The sequence below is a fragment of the Diospyros lotus genome, chromosome 2 (genome assembly GCF_014633365.1).
Source record: "Diospyros lotus cultivar Yz01 chromosome 2, ASM1463336v1, whole genome shotgun sequence".
Taxonomy (NCBI): domain Eukaryota; kingdom Viridiplantae; phylum Streptophyta; class Magnoliopsida; order Ericales; family Ebenaceae; genus Diospyros; species Diospyros lotus.
Genome location: NC_068339.1, coordinates 14153172 through 14180489, shown reverse-complemented (window position 1 = coordinate 14180489; position 27318 = coordinate 14153172). Strand labels below are relative to the sequence as shown.

At 35.3% G+C, this 27318-nt stretch overlaps 2 protein-coding genes across 7 annotated transcripts; both read right to left on the bottom strand.

Annotated features, from left to right (window-relative positions):
• Positions 1-563: 563 nt before the first annotated feature.
• LOC127793988 (autophagy-related protein 18b) lies at positions 564-15580 on the bottom strand. 4 transcript variants are annotated; one of them, XR_008021517.1, is made up of 12 exons: positions 15300-15580; positions 15057-15130; positions 10888-10961; positions 10689-10798; positions 8971-9062; positions 7130-7242; positions 3993-4112; positions 3520-3665; positions 2503-2616; positions 1987-2034; positions 1690-1755; positions 945-984 (listed from the first exon to the last, which is right to left on the bottom strand). XR_008021517.1 is itself a non-coding variant. In XM_052324833.1 (11 exons), the coding sequence occupies exons 1-11, from the start codon at positions 15356-15358 to the stop codon at positions 843-845; spliced, it is 1110 nt and encodes a 369-aa protein (XP_052180793.1). In that variant the 5' UTR covers positions 15359-15580; the 3' UTR covers positions 564-842. The 4 variants fall into 4 exon arrangements, 3 of the variants coding, with proteins under 3 accessions (XP_052180793.1, XP_052180794.1, XP_052180795.1); XM_052324833.1 differs by lacking the exon at positions 1987-2034 and having other exon boundaries at positions 564-984; XM_052324834.1 differs by lacking the exons at positions 1987-2034; positions 2503-2616 and having other exon boundaries at positions 564-984.
• A 1132-nt stretch (positions 15581-16712) lies between these two features.
• Positions 16713-23446, bottom strand: LOC127793986 (probable LRR receptor-like serine/threonine-protein kinase At4g30520). Of its 3 annotated transcripts, none has more exons than XM_052324829.1 (11): positions 23039-23446; positions 22743-22875; positions 22568-22639; positions 22238-22381; positions 22028-22099; positions 21791-21850; positions 21572-21672; positions 21343-21477; positions 20923-21255; positions 19424-19803; positions 16713-17419 (listed from the first exon to the last, which is right to left on the bottom strand). In XM_052324829.1, exons 1-11 carry the CDS (start codon positions 23145-23147, stop codon positions 17039-17041), a joined length of 1920 nt encoding a protein of 639 aa, XP_052180789.1. In that variant the 5' UTR covers positions 23148-23446; the 3' UTR covers positions 16713-17038. The 3 variants fall into 3 exon arrangements, with proteins under 3 accessions (XP_052180789.1, XP_052180786.1, XP_052180790.1); XM_052324826.1 differs by having other exon boundaries at positions 20923-21267; positions 23039-23445; XM_052324830.1 differs by having other exon boundaries at positions 20923-21267; positions 22743-22853; positions 23039-23445.
• Between the last annotated feature and the right edge of the window lie 3872 nt (positions 23447-27318).

Below are 27318 nucleotides of genomic sequence, written 5' to 3'. Positions count from 1 at the left end.
AAACTATCAAAATTTGCCATCGTACTTTAAAAAATTAGTTTTTGTATGATTTATTTATTGATGAAGTTTCACTTGTTGCTATATATTATTGAGTAGTTAGTTAAAATTGTAAGTAGCATTTAACAAATTTTCTGTTATTACTTGTGAAAGATAGTGGAGTTGGTATTGTAGTTCAGCCCATATACACGAGACTAAAAGTTGTATACCCCATGCTTATTTCGTACTAATAATGTGAAATTTCTATTTCATAAGAATTATTCTTGTAAAAAAACCACTTTTGGGAAACAATTTTAATCAATTTAAATAATTTTATTTTTTTTTATCCTGACGTAGAAACTCTAAATTCTTTTTTTTTTCTTCACGGCCAAAATAAAAATTACCATCATTAAAAAAAAAAAAAAATGCTTTCTACCATTGGCCATACCATCTCGTGTTGGTACACATGTTTTATATAAATTCAAACTTTAACTAATCATTGAAAAGTCTAGAATTTTAAAGCTAAAACTCACTTAATTTTTGAACAAGTTCAATTATCAAGTTACTCAAACTCATCAACACCCATATTCACCACTTTAACTTCTTAATTGGAAAAGAAATCATTGTTGAATTTACATTTACTACCAATTTCATAACCCTAGGTCAACCAACACAAACACTTCGAAGCCGTGTCCTTGAACCTTCATTCTCCATAAAGTCTGATTGCGGCAGACCATATAATACACACACACATACGTATCTATGTACAAGTGAACAGGTCACCACATAATGTACTTATTAACATGGCTTCCCTTTCTGTGATAGCTTCTCTGTCAGCAATGGTTGAGAATGAAAAATCATGGTATTCATGAATTGATGGCGTGCCCACTTATTGCTGCTAAAAGATTGAATTCACGTTCCAAAATCCACGAGGACTCGTTCTGATGGTTGATGCTCAACCTATACTCCAGGAAGCACCCACTGTAGGTGATGATGGATATGCTGGCCCTGAAACATTATTACCGACACAAATTTAATACCAAAGTAGATTCTCATAGTTGTACCTCAATAAGATGGATCAGATGGAAGCAACCATGTCCTCCTTATTTCCCACTTATTTTATTTTCTTTAGTTTTTTTATAGTATTTACAAAATCAGAATTGTCATATCTTTACGGCATCAAAGCCTCTCTCTCATATAAACTCTAAGCCACCAGCACCAGGCATCATAATCATATACGATAAAATCTACAAGCAATTTACTCTTAATATATGTCACTACCCAATCCCAGATTGGCAGTCAATCTTGCTTGGGTCATAAGTCATCTTTAGCTAGCTCTTTTGAGAGAAGGCCTGTGGTGTTCAATAATATAATCATTCTGACCTTCCTAATCATCAAACCACATCTAATTTTTCAAGACAGATGGGCACAACAGATCTATTAGAATACTTTAGACCTGGACTGATCAAGAAGCCTTTGAGGCTGTAAGGGCAATAGGCTGAAATTTTGATCTACCAGGCTGAAATTTTGATCTACCGGGTAGCCTTCAGGTATATGAATCGATACATATTGTTACATAGTTGATGATTTTCAATAGACATTTTGGAATTCAACCAAGTTGAAGACAGGCAAAATACAAGACAGAAGCAAACAGTACAAACTATATAATTTTATATAATTATAGATGTATACACACCATATCCATGAGCTTACCTAAATGCCACAGACTCGGACACAGATGAGTCAGCAACCTTATTGATGCAGCGAACCACAGCACAGCTGCATCAGAGGCACCTCATTTTGTAAATACATTTAAGGAAAATATAAAGCAAGTTAGTTCTTTGTGCAAAAGTTAATTATATATTGATGGTGAAAACATTACATAGTCTACTTCTTTTTTCTTTATCCATATATCCTCCTCAAAAAGATAGGAGTTTTAATGTTGCTGACAGTGGCAGGTGCAGGTCCCATAACAAACAAAGCATTTTTTCGTTTGTGTTCTTAACATACCCGGTGGTCTACTATTATATTCCTTCCAATGTTAACTTCCACATGCCTCTGAAAAGTAAAGTATTTCATTTAAGCGAAGGGCAAAGTATCCAATTTCTTGTTTCAATATACATTGTTTTGATTAGCATGGAAACATAAACATAGAGGGAACACTTTCAGAAAGAGAAAAAGCCTTTTAGAAAGCATTTTAACATACGACACATTCATAAGTGATATATGTAGTTGTCCATATAAAAGAATTATATTAAAACAAAAAATTTACCCAAATTTTTCTTAAGTATTTTGAAGTAACATTTATAAAAGAGGGGCTATAAAAAAAATAAGTTTCAAATACACAAAAGATGACACTATTCTATGCATGTGTAAAGACTCCAAATTGAAACAGAGAGACTTAAGGCTGAATCTTGCTATCTGTCCAAAAAAAGAAAAACAAGTCTTTGTTGGGGTGTCCAAGATCACTTTCAAAGTATCACTGACATCATTCTTTGTGTAAAGATGATCTGTAAAATGCTTCACCTTTTGACTCCTGCTGGAACAGCATTATGGAGTACATGGTGATCAGCAGGATCCAGCACATCAGTCACAGATTCTGGTATTATCGATCCGAGGAAACTACTTGATCTTCTTCTTCTGATAAGGATTACAATTTATGAAAAAGGGATGAGTTGAGTTTATGAATCCTTTAAATGAAATACATCTGCAAGTTAAATGTGGTATATCATGTGCTGAGTGCCACTATTTGGAATACACAATTCTATAGAATTGGAAACAGAAAGCAATATGAAGAAAAGAAATCCAAAAAGAAAGATATTAAGTGCCTCTTTAGTTGTAGAGAACATTTTCTAATTTTTCAACTCCAATTATGCAATTAAACAGGCCCTAACATTTTATGTTTCAAAAACCAATAGCAACTAAACAGGACTAAAGATTTTAGAGAAAATTGGAGATAGAAAACTAGAAAACATTTTCCACAACTAAACAGCTCCTAAACTTGTTAGAGAGAATGAGAACTACTTAGGCAAGTTTCAACAAAAAAAGGAAAGCATGAAAGAGAGAATGTAAAAGACAATCAGTCGATAATATCTACAATAACCTAGTCACAAGGTTTACCAGAAATAACACAAGCTGAAGTAAGAAAGTCGGCGCTTATGTAGGAGACAAACAAAGTAGAAAAGTTTTAATACTTAGACAAGATCTAGGTGAACGTTAATATTTGGGGAAAAAATTCATGCATATAATTTATAAAGTATCACACAAAAAAAAATAATAATAGCTTATGATGTAGAAAATTATGCTAGCTGACAATTTTCGGGCAGTATATATCATAAGATAGACAGTGCTTCAGTGTGTCTTAACAATGAGGCAATTATGGAGGAAAAGCTCCAAAAAGTCCAGAACTTAGAAGCACTACCATCGGATGGGTCACTACCAAGAAGCACTGCTTCCAACGACTATATGCACACATGCATGCACTCAAATGTGATAGCAGCATCAATTGACATCCTTGGAAGAGGTTTAAACTGCATCTCTCACCTTTGATTTATAGCAAATCCTAGGGAAAAAGCATGAATAGAACCCGAAGAACTTGTCGCTACAAGAATGTTTGGAAGTTCCTTTGATGGACCGAACGATAATGAATATATAGTTGACGGGTAGGTCCCCCTACGGAAGCTGTATGACTGGTAAAGATTGAATAGTTAGTTTTCATAACTTTGTATAACACAATTAAAGTTCTGAGATGGAAATGGATACAAAACATTGAAGCATTGGGCAACAACATGAAGGTTTTGAAAGGCTTAACCAGCCACTTATGAACCTGCTCATGAAATTTATTCCAGATTACTCATTAAATAAGCTAAAACTGGGACAATCTTTGTCCTGGGAGCTTCAAACTGAGCATCAGCAAGACCACTGTCCTCTACCTTTCTGCACCACAAGCTGTGGCAGAATGTGGATACCTGAATGCACTAATTCATAGACGTCCTACCAAAGATATCATGCATTACCTTAGTTGCTTCTGAGACGAGGTGAACTCGGATTATGGTTCCCTGTTCAGATGCTGTTGCAATATACACCCCATTTGAAGAAAGTACCATTGCAGCCAGTGGTGACTGATGAGCATCTATCTGTAAGTTGATTAGAATTGAATGCAGAAACATCAATAACTAGCCACAATCTTCAATAGTGAAAATGTCTAACACCAAAACAAAATTCTTAGAAGTATGCACACATTGAGGCCAAAGCAATATCTCTACATAGTGCGGACACGATTGTTTAATCTCTTGTATGACTCTTGTCATTTAACTGTTTTAAGATGATAATGACTCACAAGAGAGACAGATCCTCTATGTTAAAACAATTACAGCTTCTATTTGAACTTTCGAGAAGTTTCCAGCCTTTTTGGTAAGTCTATTCTAGATTTTGCTATGGCATATGGGCTCATCATAACTAATACTAGGTTCAAAAAACGGGACGAACACTTAATCACATATAAAAATATCACATCAAACACCCAAATAGATTACTTCCTCATGAGATAAGAGGATCGGTTATGCTGTAGGGATTGTAAGGTGATACCGAGAGAGTGTTTGACTACTCAACATAAACTTCTAGTACTTGACGTCCAGGTAAGAAATTGGAAGAGAAAAAATCACATAAAATAAAATCCAAGAATCAGGTGGTGGGATTTAAAAGAGAGAAACAACTAATCTTCAAAGAAAAATTAAGGAGTAGAAGAGAATGGAATGGAGAATGACAGACAAACCAAATGTGGAAAGAAATGGCTAACGCCCTGAGAAGCACGGCAAATGTAGTCCTTGGAGAGACAAATAGTAGAGCCCCTAACCTTAAAGAGTCTTGGTGGTGGAATGAAGAGGTACAATTGAAAATTAAAAATAAGAAAACTTGCTATAAGGCTATATATCAATGCAACAATGAAGAAAATCAAAAAAATTATAAAGAAGCAAAAAAGGCAACAAAAAGAGCTGTTAGTGAAGTAAGGTTAAAAGCATATGAGAATCTATATAAACGACTTGATACAAAAGATGGAGAAAGGGATATATATAAATTAGCTAAAGTAAGAGAAAGAAAAACACGGGATTTAAATCAAGTGAAATGCATAAAAGATGAAAATCAAAATGTATTAGTGAATGAGGGAGCGATTAAGGAGAGATGAAAGGAGTATTTCACAAAATTATTCAATGATAGTGGCGACACAAGAGTTAGGTTAGGACATCTTAATAACTCCGAAGGAAACGTGAGCTATACATTTTATCGACGCATAAGTTCAAATGAAATAAGGCAAGCATTAAAAAAGATGAAAAATCATAAGACGGTGGGACTAGATAATATACCAATAGAAGCATGAAAATGCAAGGGAGAAGAGGGCATCTCCTGGCTAACGCAATTATTTAACGCGATCTTTAAATCAAAAAAGATGCTAGATGAGTGGAGGAAGTGTACTTTGGTTCCTATATACAAGAACAAAGGAGATGTTCAAACTGTGAAAACATACCATGAAACTCTGGGAGAGAGTAATAGAGCAGAGGCTCAGAAAAGAAACAAATATCTCGAAAAATCAGTTTGGTTTCATGCCTAGTAGGTCAACAATGGAAGCTATATACCTACTGAGGCGCCTAATGAAAAGGTATCAGGATCATTAGAAGGACCTACATATGGTGTTTACAGATCTAGAAAAGGCCTATGATAGGGTCCCTAGAGAAGTATTATGGAGGGTTTTAGAGAAAAAAGGAGTTAGAATAGCCTATATACAAGCCCTTAAGGACATGTATCACGGTGTAGAGACAAGGGTCAGAACATGCGGAGGGGATACTGAATCGTTTACGACTACAATAGGATTGCATCAAGATTTTGCACTAAGTCCATACTTATTTGCCCTAGTAATGGATGAACTCACTAAAGATATTCAGACAGAGGTGCCATGGTGTATGCTATTTGCAGACGACATTGTGTTGGTGGATGAAACAAAAGAAGGAGTGAACACTAAACTTGAGTTGTGGAGAAACAATTTAGAATGTAAGGGATTTAAATTAAGTAGAAAGAAAACAGAATATATGGAATGTAAATTTAGTAAGAATGCAAGAGTGGCTGATGTTATAATAAAATTAGAAGACCAAATCTTACAAAGAAAAGACCATTTTCGATATTTGGGATCAGTGATTCAAAAAGATGGAGAAATTCACGAGGATGTCGCACATAGAATTAAGGTAGGTTGGCTAAAATGAAGAAATGCATCGGGAGTGTTATGTGATGGTAAAATCCCATTAAAACTGAAAAGAAAATTTTATAGGGTAGCTATAAGACCAGTCTTGCTGTATGGCTCAGAATGTTGGGCAGTCAAATACCAGCATGAGCAAAAGACGAGTGTAGCGGAGATGAGGATGTTAAGATGGATGTGCGGCCATACAAGAAAAGATAAAATTAGAAATGAAGTTATTCGTAATAAGGTAGGAGTAGTGCCAATCGAGGAGAAGATGAGAGAGACTAGACTAAGATGGTTTGATCATGTGAGAAGGAGACCAAGAGACGCTCCTATGAGAAGAGTTGATGAAATGGAACAATTAGTCAAAAAAAGAGGTAGAGGCAGGCCCAAAAAGACTTTGGGAAAGACATTAAAGTTTGATATGAAGTGTATGGATCTAAATGAAGATATGTCAAAAGACAGAAATACATGGAAGTCTAGAATTCATGTAGTCAACCCCACATAGTGGGATAAAGGCTGGATATGTTGTTGTTTTTGTTATATACACATGTTCATTTGTAGTTCATAGAACTGGAGTGTTTAACTATGTGTTCAACAAAAAATAGAAAGAAAGGTTGATAGGTTACAACTTGGGCAGACAAACTAGTTAAAACAGACCCAAAGTAATAGTTCTCCAGGAAACTCAACATAAAGTTTTGGATGCCCTATAGTGTTAAATAAAAAGGTTTTACTTTCTGGAACTAGAAGCAGTGGTTCTTTATAAGTACTCTCACGGGAAAAAAGAGAAAAAAAACATTAAATCGTGCTGAAAATTGTTTGAAATTCCTTGCAAGCCACAAAAAAGTACAACACTATACCAGGAAATAGTCCTGTTACCAAATCATGGAACATTGTAAAGCTAATGAGAAATAATATAATAACCTCACAGTGAGATTGGAGTTCCATGACATTGTAGACTAACATAGATCCTTTTGTTGTACTTGCTGGAAGAGCCAAAAAGCAGCCATCTAAACATGGGGAAAATGCAGAGAGTCCTGAGGAGAAAAAAATCAATTGACAAAGTGCCACAACATGTTATGGTAATAGAAGTCAATGTAGCAATCTGATTTATTCAGCTGATGAGGTTTCAAAAAGTAAATTAAAACTTAGGACCCTAGCATTATCATAAAGAGAAAAATAGGATGAAGCATTTCAAAACTAAAATTTCTTCAATTTCACTTGAGAAAATATATTTTTACCCTGGCCAAGTGATCCACAATACCAGTCCTTGCTTGTCAAGACCTTCGAGAATAAAAGAAACACTCATTCAACTTGCATATTTTCTTCACAGCTTACCATTTACCTGCCAAATCCCCTACCTCATAACCGCAAATATCTTCGCCCCAGGCCTTCCACAATGGTCTTCTCTGTAATGTTATGGAAACCTCAGGTTGATAAACTTTTAGAGGGCTGCCCTATGCATTTGTAGATACATGGAAGTGCCTCAGTTTTGACAGTCTTGTTTGATATACAATATAAGTGCCTCATCTTTTTTAGTCAACTGTTGTTTGAGAAATTGGCTGCGGATAGAGATGATGGAAAGTTAGAATTAATGTAACCAACCCCACCTAGTGGGATTAAGGCTTGCAATTGTTGTTGTTTTTGTTTTGTTTAAAACATCATTGCAACATAATATCTGAATATTGAAGGGAATCAAACAAATAAGCAACCTTTCTTACTACTTTTTAGTTTCTTCTGCAGTTCTGCTTTGGGTTGGAGAAATACTCCTTCAGTCATTTATGCCAGTTACAGATTGCATTCTCCAATAGCAATCAACAACAATCACAAACCTTTATCTCACTAGAAAGGGTTGGCTACATGAATTCTAAATCTCCAACAATCACTATTTATGGCCGTATTCTCTAATGGCCATTATATTTTATTATCATGTCTAAGGGTTTCCCACCAAATTTACTTTGGTCTTTTCCTCCCTCTTTTGCTACAAAATTTCTCCATTTCATCCACTCACCTCACAAATGCTTCTATTGGTCTTCTTCTCACATGTTCAAACCATCTTAATTATGACTCTCATTTCATCCTCAATAGGCACCACTCAAACCTTATTGCATACTTCTTGTTTCTTATTCCGTCATTTCTTGAATGGCCACACATTGTAACAATCTTATCTCAACTACACATATTTTTGCACATGTTGGCAATTAACTGCCCAACATTTTAGGCCATACAAAAAAGATGGTCTTCTACTCGTCCAATAAAACTTCTTTCTTATCTTTAAAGGAATTTATGATTGCATAAAATGTTGGATGCATTTCTCCATTTTAATCATCCCACATTAGTTCTATCGGTAACATCCCCCATATCCCATTCTTTTGAACAATTGATCCAAGATACCAAAGTTGATCATTTTGGGGGGATAACTTGGATCTCTATGTTTCACAATAATATTATCAACACTTATATTCCGCATATGCAGTTTTCGACCTACTTAATTAAAAACCTATGGATTCTAAGGTATTTCATAATTCAAGTTTTAAACTAAGCACTCCTCCTTGGATTACAGATGGCATTCTCATCCTTCTCTATATGCAAATAACATACACTAAGGCCCTTTTTCTTGTGTGCTTAGTGTAATAGAATAGTGGTTTCGCTTATAATTTTCTAGAAACAAGAAAACTCTTCATTACAAACACAGAAATTTATATAGCTGTTGATTGGACAATTGTCAATTCAGTTAAAAGTCACAAAAGAATTTCCAACCTCACCTTTCAAATTTGGCACAGTGTCGATTGTATCCAAGATGTTGAGGTTGTTCACATCATATATGAATGTTTTTTCTTGCAAAACAACAATCAATCTGCACATGCAGAAACATCTCAAGATAAACTGGAAGAAAAACTAGAACCACAAAAGTAGGGAGTAGAAACTTTTTGAATGAGAAACTGCCGGCCAAAAGATTCAATCAAATTCCTAGAATTAGGTGAGGTGAACAGTGTCAAAATCAGAAATATTATTCCAATATTAAGAATTACCACATTCTTTTCAGATTCTTTTTCTCCTTTTCATTAGTTTAAATGTGAGGGCAAGTCTTTATAGCAACAGCAAGATTGCTCTTTTATGACTGGGAATTCATGGGTTTGGGTTGTGGGAAAACCTCTTCACAAAGCAAGGGTAAATTAATATACAAAGATGACCCTCGCAAAGCTAGAAGCATTGTGCACTAGAGATGCCCTTTCTATTAGTTTCAATATGATCATAACAATAAAGAAACTGTGCATCTTTGTGCTCCTTTAGTTTGCTATAGTTCGATCAAATAACACAATCACACGAGAGAGAGAGAGAGAGAGAGAGAGAGAGAGAGAGAGAGAGTTATTGATGGTTAAATTTCCAAAGATATTCAAAACCCAAAAGAAATATGTACCCATGTACACGAGGCTAAGAAATATGATATTCACAACTGTAAGTGATTATAGATAACCAAAAAGATTTCTTATGGTTATTCACAAGGCTAAGAATGGAAAGAATAATTACTTAATGAACCCATGTACACACCTGTAGGTTATAAGTGAAGGATTGCTGATTCATTTGAAAAACTGCAACATGGTTATGAGGAATGAGGATTAATAAAACTGAATCTTGGTTTGGTTGCCGATCTCAAACCTACAACTGGATGGCAAGTCCTTTTACATTTACAAACAGTAATCTCTTACTCGTAAAAGGTGCCCCCTTTGGACTTGTCACATCCAAACATCAAAAATACAGGATAAAAATTTCCTGAGAACTTCACACAATTGCACTTGACTTAAACTACAAGAGGCACCTGGTTATGAAAAAGTTGAGCTACAAAATACCTTCTTTTGCATCTTTGTGCAAAAGAAGAACCACTAGAGGTAATAGTTACATTACAGTGATGCAAAGTAATTGTTCCTGATGCTTCTAGTAACCAACTCTCTGCAAGACCACAATTGTTCCCAACAATTTGACAATTCAATATATAGAGCCAATTACAGCCTTTGTCCCATCTGACAACCTTACAATCTTTCAAACTAAATACAATAACTTAATTTGACACTGCTAAATAGAAATCCAATTGTGGGCACCACAATATGTAATTCTAAGTTTTCTATGGTATACAACTCAAAAGGCCTAAACCCATTGGATTACAATGTAATGCGATATCAACTAGGGAGAAAAAAGGAGAAAAAAGATAAACTTCTTATGATACTGCATATACTGCTAGGTAAAAACTTGATGCACTAAGTCTTTTCTTTGGATTATTGGAAAAACAGAACATGTTCCCCAAACAGTAGTCACATTTAACATTCGACAATTATCATTTATGCCACAATGAAACTGCCAATCCCCTTTTTTTTTTTCTTTTTTGCCAGTAGTCCATAATAGGCATTTTAACAACAAAAGGCAAACAGGAATAATCAAAATTATCAACTATCCACAACAGAGCAAGTCCATGATGAATGTTTACCTTTTCCTGTTTAGACGAACAACAAGGACTGAGGTTAAGAAAGTTAGCTCTTGAAGAGCATTTCTAGTAGTTGTATTGAATAAACATAGGCGTCTTGGAGACAAAGCTGGCTGTTGGAGTTGGGAAACGACAAAAAATAATCAGAACTTATAAAATCCAAAACAAGGTGTTGTTTACTAGAAGTGCATAAATGAATAACCTGTTCACCAGCTCCAACAATAGCAAGAAGATTTGAGGAATAAAGCATTTCCACAATGATAAAAGCTCCAATAGCTGACAAAAAAATACCAGATTTGATGAGAAATTACCTTCAAATGTGAAACTGAATATGTTCACCCCATCTAAAATCCCGCTACATGCATTGAACTTGTAAGTGCTTGAGGGAAAAAGCAACAAAAAGAAGGCAAAACGGCTACAAGGAAGCAGAGCCGGTCCTGAGTTTTCTGAGGCCCGGGCAAATTTTTTCAAGTGTGCCCCTTTATACAAATTAAATAAAAAAAATAAAAATTATCAACTAATTAATTTTATTAAAATTATAAGAATTTACAAAAGATAAGGAAGAATAATTTGGGGTCTCATTAAAACCTTGTTTGGGGAAAACCCAATGGGACAAAACCCCAAACTAAGGAAAAAGAGTACCCTGCATTGTAAATATTGCATTAAAAAACGAAAACTACATATTTGAGTCTACATGCTTCCTCCTGAATCTCCGTAAGCATTTCTTGATTTGATCAATCTTCCTTTCATCTAGGGTTGTCAAAAAATATCTGAAAACCAATGAATCGAACCGAACCGTGCCTTTTGGATTGGTTCAATGGTTAGGTTCTAGTTCTAAAAAATTAAAAACCGATATATTTGGTTTGGTTACTGATTTTTTTTTTTTCAAACCATGGTTCGAACCAAACCGGAACCGATATTATACTTATATATATTATAATTTTTTTGGTATATATATATATATATACATATGCATAAATAGTATCACTTCTTAGGAAACTTTTGAAGAGATAGTTTATGAATTATTTTGTTTTTCTTTTACTTCAAGACTTGAAGCATTAATAAAGTTATGGGTTTATTTTAATTAACAAATTTGTTTATAATTTCATATTTTGCGAAAATGTTTAGAAACTAAATGTTAATTGGATAGAACCGAAATCGAACCGAAACCGATCTGGTGTGACGGATTGGTCATGGTTTGGTTTTATATATGTAATGGTTCGGTTACAATTCTTATTTTTTCGGAACCATTAAAAATGGTTCGGTTACTGGATTCTTATAGAATCGAACCAATCCAAACCGTTAACACCCCTACTTTCATCCCTCACAATTAATCGAAGCAAAAACAATCATCACATGTACCAACAAAATAAAAATAGCAATGAAATCTTCTTTTGATAGAGTACAAGCGGCAACTTCTTTTGTTAAATTTTTTTTTTAAAATTTTTATACACATATATACATAAGTTTAAAAAAAAAAAATTGGGCCCTCCTCAGCTGTGGGCCCTAGGCTGTAGCCCTGGCCCAGGGCCGGCTCTGCAAGGAAGCACTTTGTGAATGATAAATATCATACCCTCTTTTATTGTTTTTCATTCCTCAAAAGTGAATTTATCCTTTTTCTTTCCCAGAGTGAAGAACAACCACAACAACAATAACAACATATCCAGCCTTTATCCCAAAGTGAAGATGATGTTGAAATAAATGAGAATTCAGAATTAGTTTAATGATAGCAAATCTAAAAGAAAAGTATGATGTCACTCCATTTATGACTAAATTTTGTTATAGTTCTGAACTTGTTCTGTAGCCAGAGACCTTTACAAAAACATGTTCACATAGGAAATATCACTCCTTGAAAAGACTCTTACAGATACCAACACAATTTTAACATGAGAATGAACTTAAAACTTTTCTCTTAAACCTCAGTCAACAAAAGAACACAGAATCAGATTTATAATTCCAATGTGTTTAGAATTTGTATCTAGTTCCAGGTCTTGTGATGGAGAGAGAGATGTATAAACTAGCTAAAGCAAGAGAAAGACAAATAAGGTATTTAGGCAAAGTGAAATGCAATTAAGACAAGCACCAAAAAGCACTAGTAAATGAGGGTTGGATCAAGGAGAAATGGAAGGTGTATTTCTTGAAGTTATTCAAAGAAAGTGGAGAAACAGTGTCATCGTTCATCAAATAAAGTATTTGTCTTCACTGTCAATGTTATCATTTTGGATTTGCAATATCAACAACCATACATCAAGCATGAACCACAATGATGAGATGGGTATAATCTAGAGCAACAATGCTTGACTAAATCATATCACTCTTGAGGAAAATAAATTAAAAGTGTATCAAAAGACATATTTTATTAACAGGGTAGGGACAACATTCCCTCCATAAAGCAGTACATCTTGAAAATGATGTTTCTAACGTACACAGGGACGGGGGGGGGGATGCATTATTTATCTTTTCAACCAGATAAGGGGCAACATTTGCACCCAGTTAGAAAAGGTCAAAAAAGGAATAAAAAGCCATAAAATTGTTAAGGCCTCCCAATCATTCTCTTTATGACTTCAGAATATGTTATTATCCTTTTTATCTAGCACTACCAGCCTCATAATCAAAAAATAATTTCTCTTTTCAATATTCTCACCCTGGTTATGCGATGTCAAAGGTGTCCATACAACCTGAATGATATTAGAATAACACAAAGTTAAGCTGAAAAGGTCCAGCATAATTACAGAGTTCACGAATGGAATCCTAAGAATGATATAGCAATACAGCATACTTGGAACGGATTCACTAGGGGAAACCCATGAACTTACAAGTGAAATAAAGTTTTTACATTTATTTCAGAACTTATCTTCTTGCTCCTAACACATTGTTAAGACATCACTAGTCATAAAAGCTTAAACTGTTAGGACAAAGGCCCAACAATGTATATAAAGTTTTTCGACACTCCCCCTCATATTCAACCTTGTCCTTGCAATTAAACTAAAGAGACAAATAGATGAAACCAAGTTATATCAACACATACAAAACAAGAATGCAAAACAAACATGAATATCGAGAAACAAATGCATATGACCATATTGAACCTAGGACCTCCTAAAACTAGACCTCGAGTACTATGTTAAAAGACAGCTAGTTTCAAAAGTTTAAATTGTAACAAAAAATGGCACAACAATGTATATCCACCTTTCCAACAGTCTGTAATAATCCTCCACTAGCAAGCAGTTTAAGCTAGAGATCTAGCACATCATATTCCCATTATATTGATTTTGTAAGACATTGATAAATTGATCCACTTGAAATTAAGCACTTTCATGGTGCCTTCTTTAATGCAGATTAACTTCCAAAGTCTTCGTGGAAGCACCTAGAACCTACATATGTATGTCTTCTTGGGAATATTAAATCATCATTCATTCTTACCATGCTTATGAACCTTTTTTTAGAAAGAACCTTGTTCCATGGACCATCAAGAAGCAAGCTGGACAGCTGGAGCACTAATTTACACATATCAGAGTACTAAATTATGAAGTAAACTCATCCAACAAATGTACCACAAATACTTCAGTAGAAGAGACAGTTTTTCAAGATTAAGGTAATGATGTAGACTCCAATAGCATGTATACTGAATTGAGTGCATTATGTAGAGCAATGAACTTGTGAATGAAGAAAAAGGCATTATGCTTATTAAGTAATTGGATCGGGTAATCAGAACATCACCATATAAAATCAACTGAATCCTGATTAGGGATAGTCCATGTTCATGAAAAACCAATTTTACTAATGATTTGAATATCAAATAGACTTTCAGAAACACAACAAAGTCTAGTCCCAGATACTGGTAGGACACAGGAATCCTGTTCAGTCATTTTAGTTCTATGTTGAGCCGTGACTTTAGTTGAATAAATTTAAGCTAATCCTCCTTGTTGATGTACAACAAGAATTTTCTCCATCACTGGTTTTCTGAAAAGTGGGCTTCCTATTAACACTTCCATGCGCACTCTCCACTCTCCCACATCTTAAAAATTCATCTGTACGAAATACCCTCTCTCTCTCTCTCTGCCAAGAACCAATTATTGTTGTTTTTTTTCCTTGTTTCTGAGACGTCTTACCCAAACCCTGCCTCCCCACACCCCCCCAACCCCCACTCTCTCTCTCTGTGTCTATGTGCCAAGGACCAATTATTGTTGTTTTTTCATTTTTTTTCTGAGACGTCTTACCCAATCTTTTTCCCTTTAACAAGTCCAAAACAATTTATATGGGTAGAATCCACGTCAAATACACTAATAAAACAACTGGAGAATGGAGGCCATAGAAACAAAAATGAAGTTAACAATCAAGTAAGCAAAAGGATCAAACTTTAAAACTTGCCTCGTTCGTATAAGAGCCTCCCCGTACTGGAATCAAATATTCTGAATCCATGCCTCGTCCCAATAGCAACGCAACTACAAAAACCAGAATCCAATAACTCATCACTCGAAGCAAGCAAAGCAAACTTCAAAGTTAAATCCCAATTTCTTAAAAAATAAATAAATAAAAGGTACTGAAGCGTTAATTCTCAAAATCAACAGAGAGAACTGCACCATACATACGTTTATAAAAGCCATAGATTACCTATTATCCTGATTGAAGGAAGCACAGAGGATTGGGTACGACGAGAACTGGTTTGCCATAGCGAGATTTGCTGTTCCCCTTCTTTATTATACTTAGTTTTTCATCAAGAAATTGGGGGAGAATAGATGCTTCGCTTTCTCTCTGTCGATGACTAGAAGAAAACAACGCATATCATCGCTTCTTTCAGAGGCTTCTCGCCTCCCTTGCACTCCACGATACTCCTCCTCCTCCTCTTTCATGCTCCCTTTTTCTGTTTTCCTTTCTTGGGCTGACCGTGTCCGTGCTCGGGCCTTCGATTATAGGGGAAATAAATCACTGTGAGGTTCGCCGTAAAAATTAAATTCACGATCTATTAAAATAATATTGATATATTACTTGCTTGATCTATATATTTAAAATTTTATTTTATTTATCTTAAAGATAATAAATAAGGCTTTTTTTAAGCCTATCCTGTACTATATATATATATGTGTGTGTGTTTTTTAATTTATAAAAATATATTCAAAATAAAATACACTAAATATGCTATCTATAAATAAATAATATTTATCACTCCTTAACTAACAAAGTTACCCAAATAATAATTATAGTATTAACCCTTTTAACTTAGATTTAATAATGCTCAGTTTAAAAAATCAAAAATGATATATATATATATATATGAGTACCATATTTATTATTTCCATTAAAGACACTTTAATTACATATATTACTTATCATGTGCTTGATAAAAGACCCAATAATAAGCTTTTACACCTCTTAATTTTTTTAGAAATAGAAGTTATTAGTGTTTAAAATATAAAATATTAAAACATATTGTTAATTACAAAATTAAAAATTAGAAGTCAATGGGGGAGAGAACATCTTCTTAGTGTTATTAGTTCAAAATTTTTGAAAAGGAAAACACCTGGTTTGGTAATATTAAAGGCCCAATTATTTCTCAAATTTTAAAGAGGTACAGAGTCTCGTCAATTAAAGGCCTTATAATTGTCAAACAAAATGGCCCATATATATCCCTAAAATAGGCTTATAACAAAATCTAATACTTGGCCTTTAATCCACACAAAGAATGAAACCCGGAAACCCAACAATGAATTAGGTGAAGTGAGGAGATAAGGTGAATCGCCAAAAGATAAAATGAGCAATAGAGGAAGCAGCGCATGCTCCTCCAAAGGCATCCAAGCTGAAAATGACTCTCCAACTGCTCAGAGTTGTTGCCCTACTACCCCACTTCACTTAACACACTGAAGAAGACAGCCATGACCATGCGAGCAGCTTTTAGTCAAAAACTGCCAAACACCCTTTTGCTTTCTCTTTCACTCACTGTCGCTCTACTTTAGGGCAGAGTACCCGATGATGTTCCCACCTCCTCTCATCATATGCGTGTGTGTGTGTGTGTATAGAGAGAGAAAGTTCTACAACCCCCATTGGAGACTTGTAAATGCATTTACATTACAGTTCAGTATAGACAAAAATAGTAAACAAAAGGCAACAAAGACATGGAGACTAAGCTTTGTTTTACACTGCAACTAAACCTAGCCATCAAGAAGAGTAAATATAGCAAAGAAAGGGGACAAATATTTACATGACAAATGCAAAATACTAGGAGGATATAAGAAAGAGACGCTGCCTGTTTCTCCTTTTTTTTTGTTGTTTTCTCAAGAACAAAGTTCGTTCGGACTGCCAATAAAGAATCTGAAAGAATCCACTTCCTTTTTGTGTGTGTGTCTCCTGCTACCTTATCTAGGACCAGAGAGCTCCATGGCATGGGCACCATGATCATCATCAGACATCAAGCCAAACATGCTAGAGTGATCATTATCGTTGTCATCATGCATTGGGAACATGGCAGGGTAAGAGTGAAATTTGTTGTCTTTGCTGCCCGGGAAGAAGTTCGTGCAGGGGTTGACGTGGTTGTGAGAGGCAGCCCATTTTTCAGCAACGCCATCCCCCTCAAGCATGTGCACCACTTCGGACATCCTGGGGCGGTGGGCAGGCAAGTATTGGGTGCAAAGAAGAGCCACTTGCAGCATCTCTCCAACCTCAATCCGATCATAGTTGCTTCCAAGCTCTCGGTCCACCAGCAGCTCGACTTTCTTTTCCTGCTGCACTTTCCTCACCTAAAGCAAAGCAGAAATAAAGTTGTGAATTTAAGCAGGCAAGTTTATGTCATTTGGCTAGCAAGATTATAGACAAGGTTAGTTTGTAGGCCAAAAACAAAAAATTCCGTTCAACAGTGACCAACCACTTTTGTGTAACATGCCAAGTGGGGTGCCTAGGTGACTGAAAATTAGTAGTCTTCTTTAGCCTTCAGAGAATGGATTGGATGCAATCATATGCCATGCACAATCTTCTATCCTCTTACAAGTTACAATGATATATATGGCCAAAGAAACTCAGTTAAAGGTTCAACTTTTTAACGAGGATCTAGCAAACATGAGTTTCTTAATTTTACATATTAAGGACTTGACCAGGACTGTGACACAAAATCGAGTAGACATCTTTCAGATGAAAGGTTAAGAACAAAGACTCACTCCAGTGTTCAGAGTGCATTACTACAAAATATTAGCTGATCTGAACATAATGAAAGTACATGTAAAACATTTTTTACCTGGCATTTAACCTTCTACATGCCTGCAGTGTTTGAGAATTTATTTGTATAACTTGTACTATTTCATGAATTATGACAACAAAATAAAATATTTTCTACTAATAGGTTTTACCAACTTCCCTTCAAAGTTCGAATTTGACATGGCTTGAGTGTTGTGACTACAGTGAAACATTGTAGTGAGGTTATCGCAATTGGGACAGGATCCAATCAGCTTACATATCATGCTGTTAATGTAGGGAACACGTCAATTGCAGTTTTGTCAAAACTGAATTTACGTTTATAGAGTTAGGTTTGGTTATAGGTTTGACCATCATATAGACAAACAGGATGATACGGTTGCAGGTGACATTAGAGCCAGACAAAGTGAAGGGCAAGTCCTCCCTTAAAAAAAAAAAAAAGAAAAGAAAAGAAAAGAAAGCATTCAAAGTAATACCTTCAGGATCTCTATAAGTCACGTTAATCTTCTATAACAACTTGAGGATGTGCTAAAGAAGGTTGAGGGGTGATCCATTTTGTTCAGGTGGGGTGACCTGTTTAATAATAGGACAATGTGCCCTCAGGTGACTGGGTGCATGGAAAGGATGTCACAACCAATAGGAAGGTGGCTATTGATGGTCTATATCTAGACCCCGATCAAACCTTTTCCTTTCTTCCAGGTAACCTTCCCACTGCTGTTAGAGTGAGATAAGATGGGGCATCTACAAATCTGGTGGCACCTAGGTCCTAAATTAGAAGCGACAAGTCACTTAACTAATAAATATTCTTGGACTTGATTGTGCAACTATGATACAGTTCAAATCTTTTACTTCTATTATTATATAATTTATGGGTTTTCAAACATTACGAGTAACTAAACAGGAGGCCCTACAAGAAATTAAAAAAAAAAATTATTAACTCTCAGCTTTTCATTTGTTTCTTTACAAGAGGGCTTCTATGCAGTATAAGCTCTTTAACTACTGAATTTGAATACTCTGGCAGACAGTCATGAGTTAGTCGGATCATCTACAGTGAAAAAACTTTAATTAAAGGACATAATTCAATCCAACCCGCCTAGGCTGCCCCCCAAACACCCCAAAAAAACAAAAAATTAAAATTAAAATATATTGTTTTGATTATATATAATAGTGATTAATGGTAACTAAAATTGGATTTTTAATAACTAACAAAGGATTAACAGGAGGACTGCTGAGAAGAAATGGCAAGGCACTTTGGAATTTTGACAGTTATTATCTGATTTCAGTCCACAAAATTAAGCAGGCAGAATATAGTGGCACTCAAGAATGAAAGAGAAGGAAGAGAAACAAATAATACAAAACAAGATGGAAAATCACAGATTATCTAGTCATGTTAAAGTTACAATAGTAAGAAAATAAGGAGGGGTCATACAAAGTCCTAACTTGAATGTGATAATCTCATGCAAAGGAGGTGCCAAGGTGGTATCTCTACTGGTACCAGATTGCTGATACAATAATAAGCAGAAATTTGTCATAAAATAGTCTTGGAAGAAACTTACCCATTCAAGCATGGCTCCTTTCTGATTAACTGTTTTTCCAAATTCAAGAGCTCTCATCCCAGTGATGAGCTCTATCAAGAGAATCCCAAAGCCAAAAACATCCGTCTTCTCAGATGATTGGCCAGTGGAGAGATACTCTGGTGCAATATGTCCAACAGTACCACGAACAGCTGTGGTGACATGGGAGTCAGCATGGTCAAGGAGCTTTGCAAGGCCAAAATCACCAACAATGGCTTCACAGTAATCATCTAACAGTATGTTAGCTGCCTTCACATCTCTATGGATTATCTTTGGATCACATTGCTCGTGTAAATATAGAAGACCCCGAGCAGCTCCAATTGCAATTCTCTTTCTAGTGTTCCAATCTAATGCTGGTTTCTCTGTTATAAAGAACAAAGACAAAATGGATTTTTAAACTGCCTGCTCTAATTAAGATTGATTTTTTTTTTTTTTTTTGGGTCTGATGAATTAAGGTTAATTTATGATGAAGTAACGCCACAAAATTTTCATTTCCTTGCAGTCATGAACTAGAAGAAAATAAATATGTATACATAGTTTCCCTCAAGAACAGGAATTCATCTGTTTTACAAGTTCTTTTTCCCCAAAAAAAATTAAAAAAAAAAAATAACACGGAGCTAAAAGAACAACCAACGGTAATGAAAGTCAACATGACCATACTGCAGTAATCATTCAAACGTGAAAGATCTACCTCAGTTACCTTCAGAATTTATAATTTGGCTTCAAGTTTGATGCCTCAAAATATGGCCTTTGAGAAAAACGATGAGTCAAATTCAAATCATCAAAATTTGATGGATGTAAATATTAAATTTTTTGCAAATGCTTTGAAATTGAAATCTGATCAAAATTAAGAACTTTAAATTAAATTGAAATAAAACAGTGGAATAAAGCTTAGCCACATTCCGCTGACTTGATTAATACCATAGCAACGAAGAAGCTCAGGAAATGGGGCAGAGCAGATAAAGTCAAAAATTCCGAGTTGATAGTTTTGGTAAAGTAGGTTCAGTCAGAACAGGGGAAACAATTCCCCAAACCCATAGCATAAAATTGGCAAGATCACCATCCGCATTATCTCAGATGGTACAAAGATGTGGTGGTATTAAAAACTGGTTAAGGCAACTTTGTTATTTCTTTAAAATCCATTCAAATCAAGTAGTCCAAAAATCAATTTCCTAGTTAAAATGATTGTCCAGAAAATGACAATTAGTTTCCTTAAACCCGAAACAGCAAATGTTCCTAAGTAGCTAAGTGTGGTCCCAGCTCCCTCTCCATGGTTCAGAAGCTTGAATCCAAAACATCTGAGGCCATGGTGGTCCACAACAGGTTAAAATTTGAGTACCAGAATTCAAAGTTAATGTAGTACTCTAATGCAAAGGTCAAAGGAATCATGGCTATGTCCTGCGAGCATGAGTGTTATCAACACAACAGACATCAGGAGTTACAGTAATTGCAGACTTGCAGGAAGGAAGACAAGTACCAACCTCTAAGCCTTGAGGCCACACTGCCATTAGACATGTAAGGATACACCAGGAGCCTTTCATTTGGGGTAGCACAATATCCGATTAAGCGCAACAAATTCCGGTGAATTGCAAGACTAATCATCTCCAGTTCTGTCTTAAATTGTGATTCCCCAGCTGTTCCAATGACATCCTTTAACCTTTTCACTGCCACCATTGTGCCATCCCCAAACTTTCCCTTGTACACATTTCCAAAACCCCCAGCACCCAGTATGTTTTTGGAGCTAAAATTGTCCGTTGCAACTTGGAGTTCTCTAAATGTAAAATTCCTGAGGTTGCCTAGGTTCATTAGACCCTCTTCTTGCATATCTACAACCAAATTAACGAGCTGTTAAAGGTGTCACAAAAATAGGAAATACAAAAATAGATTTTTGAGTCACAGACCATTGATATTAAGAATAATTTGCTTTTTCCTTCTATTTTTTCTCCAAAACAGGAACCCCACTGCTAGGAGGATGAGTATGACGAATCCCAGACCGACTCCAAGTGCAATGGCTAGTGTCTTGGAGCTACCTTTTCCTTTTCAATGGAAGAAACATAGTTCAGTAAGGATAAATTGCTGTATATATATATGGGGAGAGAGAGAGAGAGAGAGAGAGTGAGAGACTTGTACCAGGTGATGAGGTAAGAGAGAAGGAAAGAGGAATAGGAAAGGGCGATCCGGAGCAACCATCATTGGAGTGACTTCCACAAATCAGAGGATTGCCTACAAAACTGTATGAACCAGGAGAGAGAAGCATTATCAAAGGTGTGCGTGTGCGTGTGCGTGCGCGTGTTTGTGTGTGTGTTTGAGAGAGAGAGAGAGAGAGAGAGTTTTATACAGAAGCCATACTTGAACGTTCTGGCAGGAAACTTTGGCACAGCTCCACTGAGATTGTTGTAAGACAAGTCCCTGAATGTTCAAGCAGAGTTTTCATAAATGCAGACCGATCGTTCGTATTTTCAATAAAAAAAACTCTGATTCAGAAAAGCACCAAGAAAATATTTGCAGGCGGTTCGATTTTCAAGAAACTGGAACACAAATAAAACATACAGAGAAAGAAAGCGGGAAGAGAAAATGTATACTCACAAGAAAGCAAGTTGAGGAAGTTTGGCTAAAGACAAAGGAATCGACCCAGACAAGCTATTGTTGTTCAGCCTCCTACTCATATTACACGACAAAAGCAACACAGTCAACGAATATGACAACAAGACAAAAGAAAGAGAGTAATCAACAGAGAAAGAAAGAAGAAAACCCATTACAAATCTTTTTGCAGGGAGAGAGAGAGAGAGAGATTACAGATACAGAAGATTAGTCAGCCGACCCAGGGACTCTGGCACGTGACCGTAGAACCGATTATTGGATAAATCCAGCGTCTGAAGGCTCGGAAGACTACTAATCTCCGGTGGGATTTCACCGGAAATGTTGTTGTTCTGCAACAATCTACACACACACACAAATCATGTAAGAAAAACCAACAGCTTAGCGGCCTCTTCTACTACTAGAGTTAAAACCTGGTGTGTGATCTGTGAATTATTGCGGGTCTTTGATGACTTTGTCTAATGCACCTTCAAAAGGTAATGATCACATGATCTCATTGATAGCAACATATATACATATATATCTTACACTTGGCGGAGATTTGTGAGGTTTGCTATCGTCGCAGACAAGTCTCCTGATAAGCCTTGGCTTGGCGCTCCTCTGTAAAACGCGAAAATTTTGAAGGTTCACTTCCACTTTTTATTCACATAACATTCGCGATATTCACAACGTAGAAGAAGAAGAAGATATTCAAAATACTGACAGGCCAATAACAAGATTATCAGGCGAACAAGTGATCATGGCCCAGCTACACGGGTCTACAGAGTCCTCGTCCCAGTTGTTGAGAGCTCCCCAAGGGTCGTGCAGCGCATCTCTGATAGCAATCAACGCTTCAACTTCATATTCAAATCACCATCAACGAAAAACCGCAGATTAACATATAATCCATAAAGCGAGCAACAACAACAAAAAAACAAGTAATCCATGAAAGAAGATAAAAACAGAAAAAACCCAAAGCAAGTAGTTCGTTTGTTCCATGAAGTAGCAGCGAGAGAGTACCTTCGTGATTCCGAGGCTCGTAGGAGAGGGAGGGAGTTGCAGAGGAGAGAAGCAAGAGTAGAAGGCAGAGGCGGTGGAGAAGAATGAGCTGGGAAGGAGGAGGAGACATTCTTTGCGGGAGTTGGTTGAATTATGCTTCACAAACAGTAATTTAACAGCGTGAATGTATTGATTTGGTAATGTCTTATGCTTTCTCTCAGCAATTGTTGCTCGCTCTGGAGGCTCTCTTCTCTCTCTTTCCTGAGAAAATACAGAGGAAAAGGAGAGAGAGAGAGAGAGAGAGAGGGTGTGTGGGTGAGTGAGTGAGTGAGTGAGGGGAGAATCAGGTGGATGATACGCTATGTCAGTTAGCGTGGAAACGCAGAATGACTCTGACAGTAGCTGATTCATGCCTTATGCGTCTCTCTATATTTGTACACATCATATATATCCATATATATAACAATTATACTTGACGTTTTCTAGTTTAAATTTGGCGGTTTGATTTATGCCTTCTGTACTAATTATTATTATTAAAATCAATAGAAGAGTACACTCATATTTATTAGAATATATATTAATAATAGTTTTTTTTTTATTTTATGCCCTGGTGACATGATAGTCTATGAGTAGACTCGACGAGACATGCTCGTCCACGTCCACTCTAATTATTATGGCCTCTGCCTGCCTTCCTGTGTTTATTTACGTTATTTCTTTTCGTATTAAAGATACATAAATAAATAAAAACACAGCCGTGGTCTAAAGCATGTTGGGGCCGTGGCCCATGCAAAGATAAAAAAAAAAAAAGCAAGTGCATGAGATGTTGAGAGAGGAGACAGTAAAGAAGGAAGAGTGGGGGCACGAGCGAGCGACTGAGCGAGAGCCGAGAGGCTTCTTTTCTCTTCTTTTCCCAGTTTTGAAGCCCAACAAAAGAAAGCGTTCCTCTTCCTCGGCAATTGTGTTGGGGCCACATCATAAATAATTATAAATCCATTGGATGCCGCAACGGACAACACGCAGGGCTATTTCGAGAGTTTATTTATTTGAATGGTCATTTTAGGAATTTGGTTTCATCATCTAATGGAGAGACAGAGAGAGCGCGCGCGCGAGAGAGAGAGAGAGTGGGATAATAATAATAATAATAATAATGAAAGGCAAAATCTTCGTTGGAGTGCGTTTATTCTTTCCTTCTTCTTCTTCTTCTTCCTTCTGATTCCAGGGAGCGGAATTGATTCTCCCACGTTGGCTTGGCTGCTTGCTTCCCCCCTTCCCAATTGATAAAACTGTGGTCTGTGGGGGTGGGGGTGGGGGTGGTGGCAAAAGCCATAAAGCTACTGGATTTTGACAAAATTAAATTCAAATAATTATTACATCTAAAGGTGTCGCCAATCCCCCACCATCTCTTTCTCTTAGTGTAATCCAACTTCTTTAAAATCAGATATATATATAAAGCACCTTATTATTTGGATAGAATCGACTTAGATAAAATTATTTTTTTTTGTTATTTCAATTATTAATGTTAGAATAAGAAAATCATTTAATATTTTATTTATCAACAATACCCTTTCTATTCACAAGTCAAAATTTCATTCTTTCTCTTCCTTGTTAAATTTAAATTTTAGTCTCTCACCTGAGTTAATTAATTTTTAGAATCTCAAGAGTCATAATGGCTTTAAATACAAATTATTATACTTTACTTGAATTGATTGACGCACGAGATCATTAAAGACATCAAATAACAAAAATATCAGTAATAAAACTCGTCCAATAAATTAAACAACCCCCAATTTCTGATAGGACTACATCTAAATGCAATCCGCCAAATACAATGCTGGCGGACTACATCTTAGATGCAACCCGCCAAGCACTGCATCTAACATGCAGCCCGATGCTACATCTAAGCAGCGGACTGCATGTCCGCTGCGCCTGCTACAAAAGTCCGCTGGATGCTGCATCTAAGCAGCGGACTGCATCTAACATGCAGTCCGCCCACATTGAGCGGACTTCAACACAGATGATTGTCATTATTTATTTTTATAATTAATTTTTTTTGCTTTGTCATTATTTATTTTCATAATTAATTTTTTTTGCTTTGAAAATGTGCAATTTTAATATGTTGGGTAGTAGTTTTAGGCGGAAGTTTTAGACGAGTGAAGAGTTAGAATTTTTATAAGGTTAAAATTATCTTTCTGTTTTGTTTAATATAATTAAAATAATATAAAACAAGCATTAAATGTCTTTCTATCCGGATAGATTATATCCAAATAGATTTATCGACATATATATACGATGAGATGTCAATGAAGTCAGATAAAACATTGGGAAGATTTTTATACGGGCGAGATTCATTTAAACTTGTCCGTATATAAAACTAAACTAAATATTTCAAATTAATATCAATTAGATGTATATCTTTGTAAATTCAGATCAAAATTAAACCTACAAATAATATTAAAAAAAAATGGATCCAACCAAATGGATTGTCAACCACAAACACCCCCTTTTTAACATCAAATTGGGTCGGGTCCGAATCCTCCCCAAATAATGCCAACATGATTACATGGGTATATTCTCTTTCTCTTTGTACATCTTGACGAGAATAAAGAAGGTAAGTAGTAGACAAGCACTAAGCACAAATTGCTAAAAAGTTAGTGGAATACTGTGATTAAAACAAAAAATAAATAAATAAAAGAATGCATTTTTGTAATTTTCTATTTTTATTTTCATTTTCTTCTCACCTTTAAGTTAACTTTAAATTTTTATAATATTTTAAAATGAAAAAAACCTGCAAAAGGCTTACGTAAAAGGAATCCTAAATTTCTCGGCAACATGTGTGACAAATTGCAGAGAATATTAGTCTGGGTTGACTTGCTTTTCTAAAGAAAGTTATTCTGGGGAACCAGCATTTTTATCCCAAGTGTCTTATTTATATTCAATAGAAGGAAATTAGGGACTTCTGTATGGTTATAATATTTCATCGTTTTGTTATTGTTTTTAATTATGTTTGATGTGTCATAGCTCGCTCGAGGTCCATAAAAGTGAAAAAACTCAAATCTAGAAAAATTGTCCAAATTTTCTAGGGAAATTTGAAAAAATAGGACGACCGATAAAGAACTTTACAAAAGTAAGACTCTTAATTTTTTTTTTGCAAAACTAGGACTTTTGAGAGTTGAATTGACTAAAATGCCCATGATTTAAATCAGCCTACGATCCCCTTCGTTTTCTTCTTTTTTAATAGATCATTTTCCTTCTCTCTCTATTATTCTATATATATAAGGTACATATATATATATATATTTATCTATCATTTTTTTGTTCTTTTACCATTATTTGTAACCTAAATATATGTGTATATATTATTTATGATTCAAGAGATGTGGGTCTCTCTCATTCTCTCTCCATTATGTATCATAATGATAATCTCAATAAAAATGCTAACAAGCACTAGGAGATGGTCTCCTGGAGACCTCCAATTCTCACAGGAAAATTCTAACTAATGCTCAAACATGATATAAAAAATTCTAACAGTGAATAAATCTTATCAATAAGAAGTCAAAATTCTGTTTGATCTTAGAATATTATGGAGACTTATCATCAAAGTCGAGATTCCTCTATAAATAAAATAATTATTATTTAACAAATATACGATTTCTCAACATATAAAATATATTAATGTATTCAAACAACAATAAAATTAATTACCTTAACATATTTGCATTTCAGTTGCGGTTGCACGTAGACATATTTTTCCCTGGAAGAAAATGTGATTAGATATTTGATTAAATATTTGTGATGTGATTGGAAAGTATATATCAATATTAAATGATCCCTTAAATAAATAAAAAAGATACATTCCTTAAGTTTAGCAGCAGTATGAGTATGTACTCCCAAGTAGGGCTAGTAATAAGCCGAGTTAATCATGAACTGGCTCAAGACTCGACTTGATAATTGGCTTAATAAGCTAGTTTGTGATATAAATAAACCAAGTTTGAGTTCAAATATTTGACTCATTTAGTAAATGAGTCGAACTTGAGCTACCATTAGCTTAACTCATTTGACTTACGAGCTAATTCGATATACTTATATATATTTAAATTTATAAATTTATTAAATAAAAAAATATTTATTACTTAATACTCAATAATATAAATATATACTTAATAATTTTATAAATATATTATTTATATATATATATAAAAGTAAGGTGATATTCAGTTTTGAGCTAAGCTGAGCCAGCTCGTAATCATCATCGAGCCGAGCTCGAGCTAAAAAAATCAGCTCATATCGAGCTCGAGCTGAGC

Excerpts from the sequence above, each read along its gene's own strand:
- LOC127793986 (XM_052324826.1), bottom strand. The coding sequence starts at position 23,147 with ATGTCTCCTCCTCCTTCCCAGCTCATTCTTCTCCACCGCCTCTGCCTT. Across the intron at positions 21,851-22,027 it reads CTTCCTCAACTTGCTTTCTT|GGACTTGTCTTACAACAATC; the intron begins GTGAGTATACAT and ends TTGAACATTCAG. Across the intron at positions 17,420-19,423 it reads AAGGAGCCATGCTTGAATGG|GTGAGGAAAGTGCAGCAGGA; the intron begins GTAAGTTTCTTC and ends GCTTTGCTTTAG.
- LOC127793988 (XM_052324833.1), bottom strand. The coding sequence starts at position 15,358 with ATGGCAAACCAGTTCTCGTCGTACCCAATCCTCTGTGCTTCCTTCAAT. Across the intron at positions 10,962-15,056 it reads GAGGCTCTTATACGAACGAG|CTATTGGAGCTTTTATCATT; the intron begins GCAAGTTTTAAA and ends TTTTTTTGTCAG. Across the intron at positions 9,063-10,688 it reads GTTCGTCTAAACAGGAAAAG|ATTGATTGTTGTTTTGCAAG; the intron begins GTAAACATTCAT and ends CTGCATGTGCAG.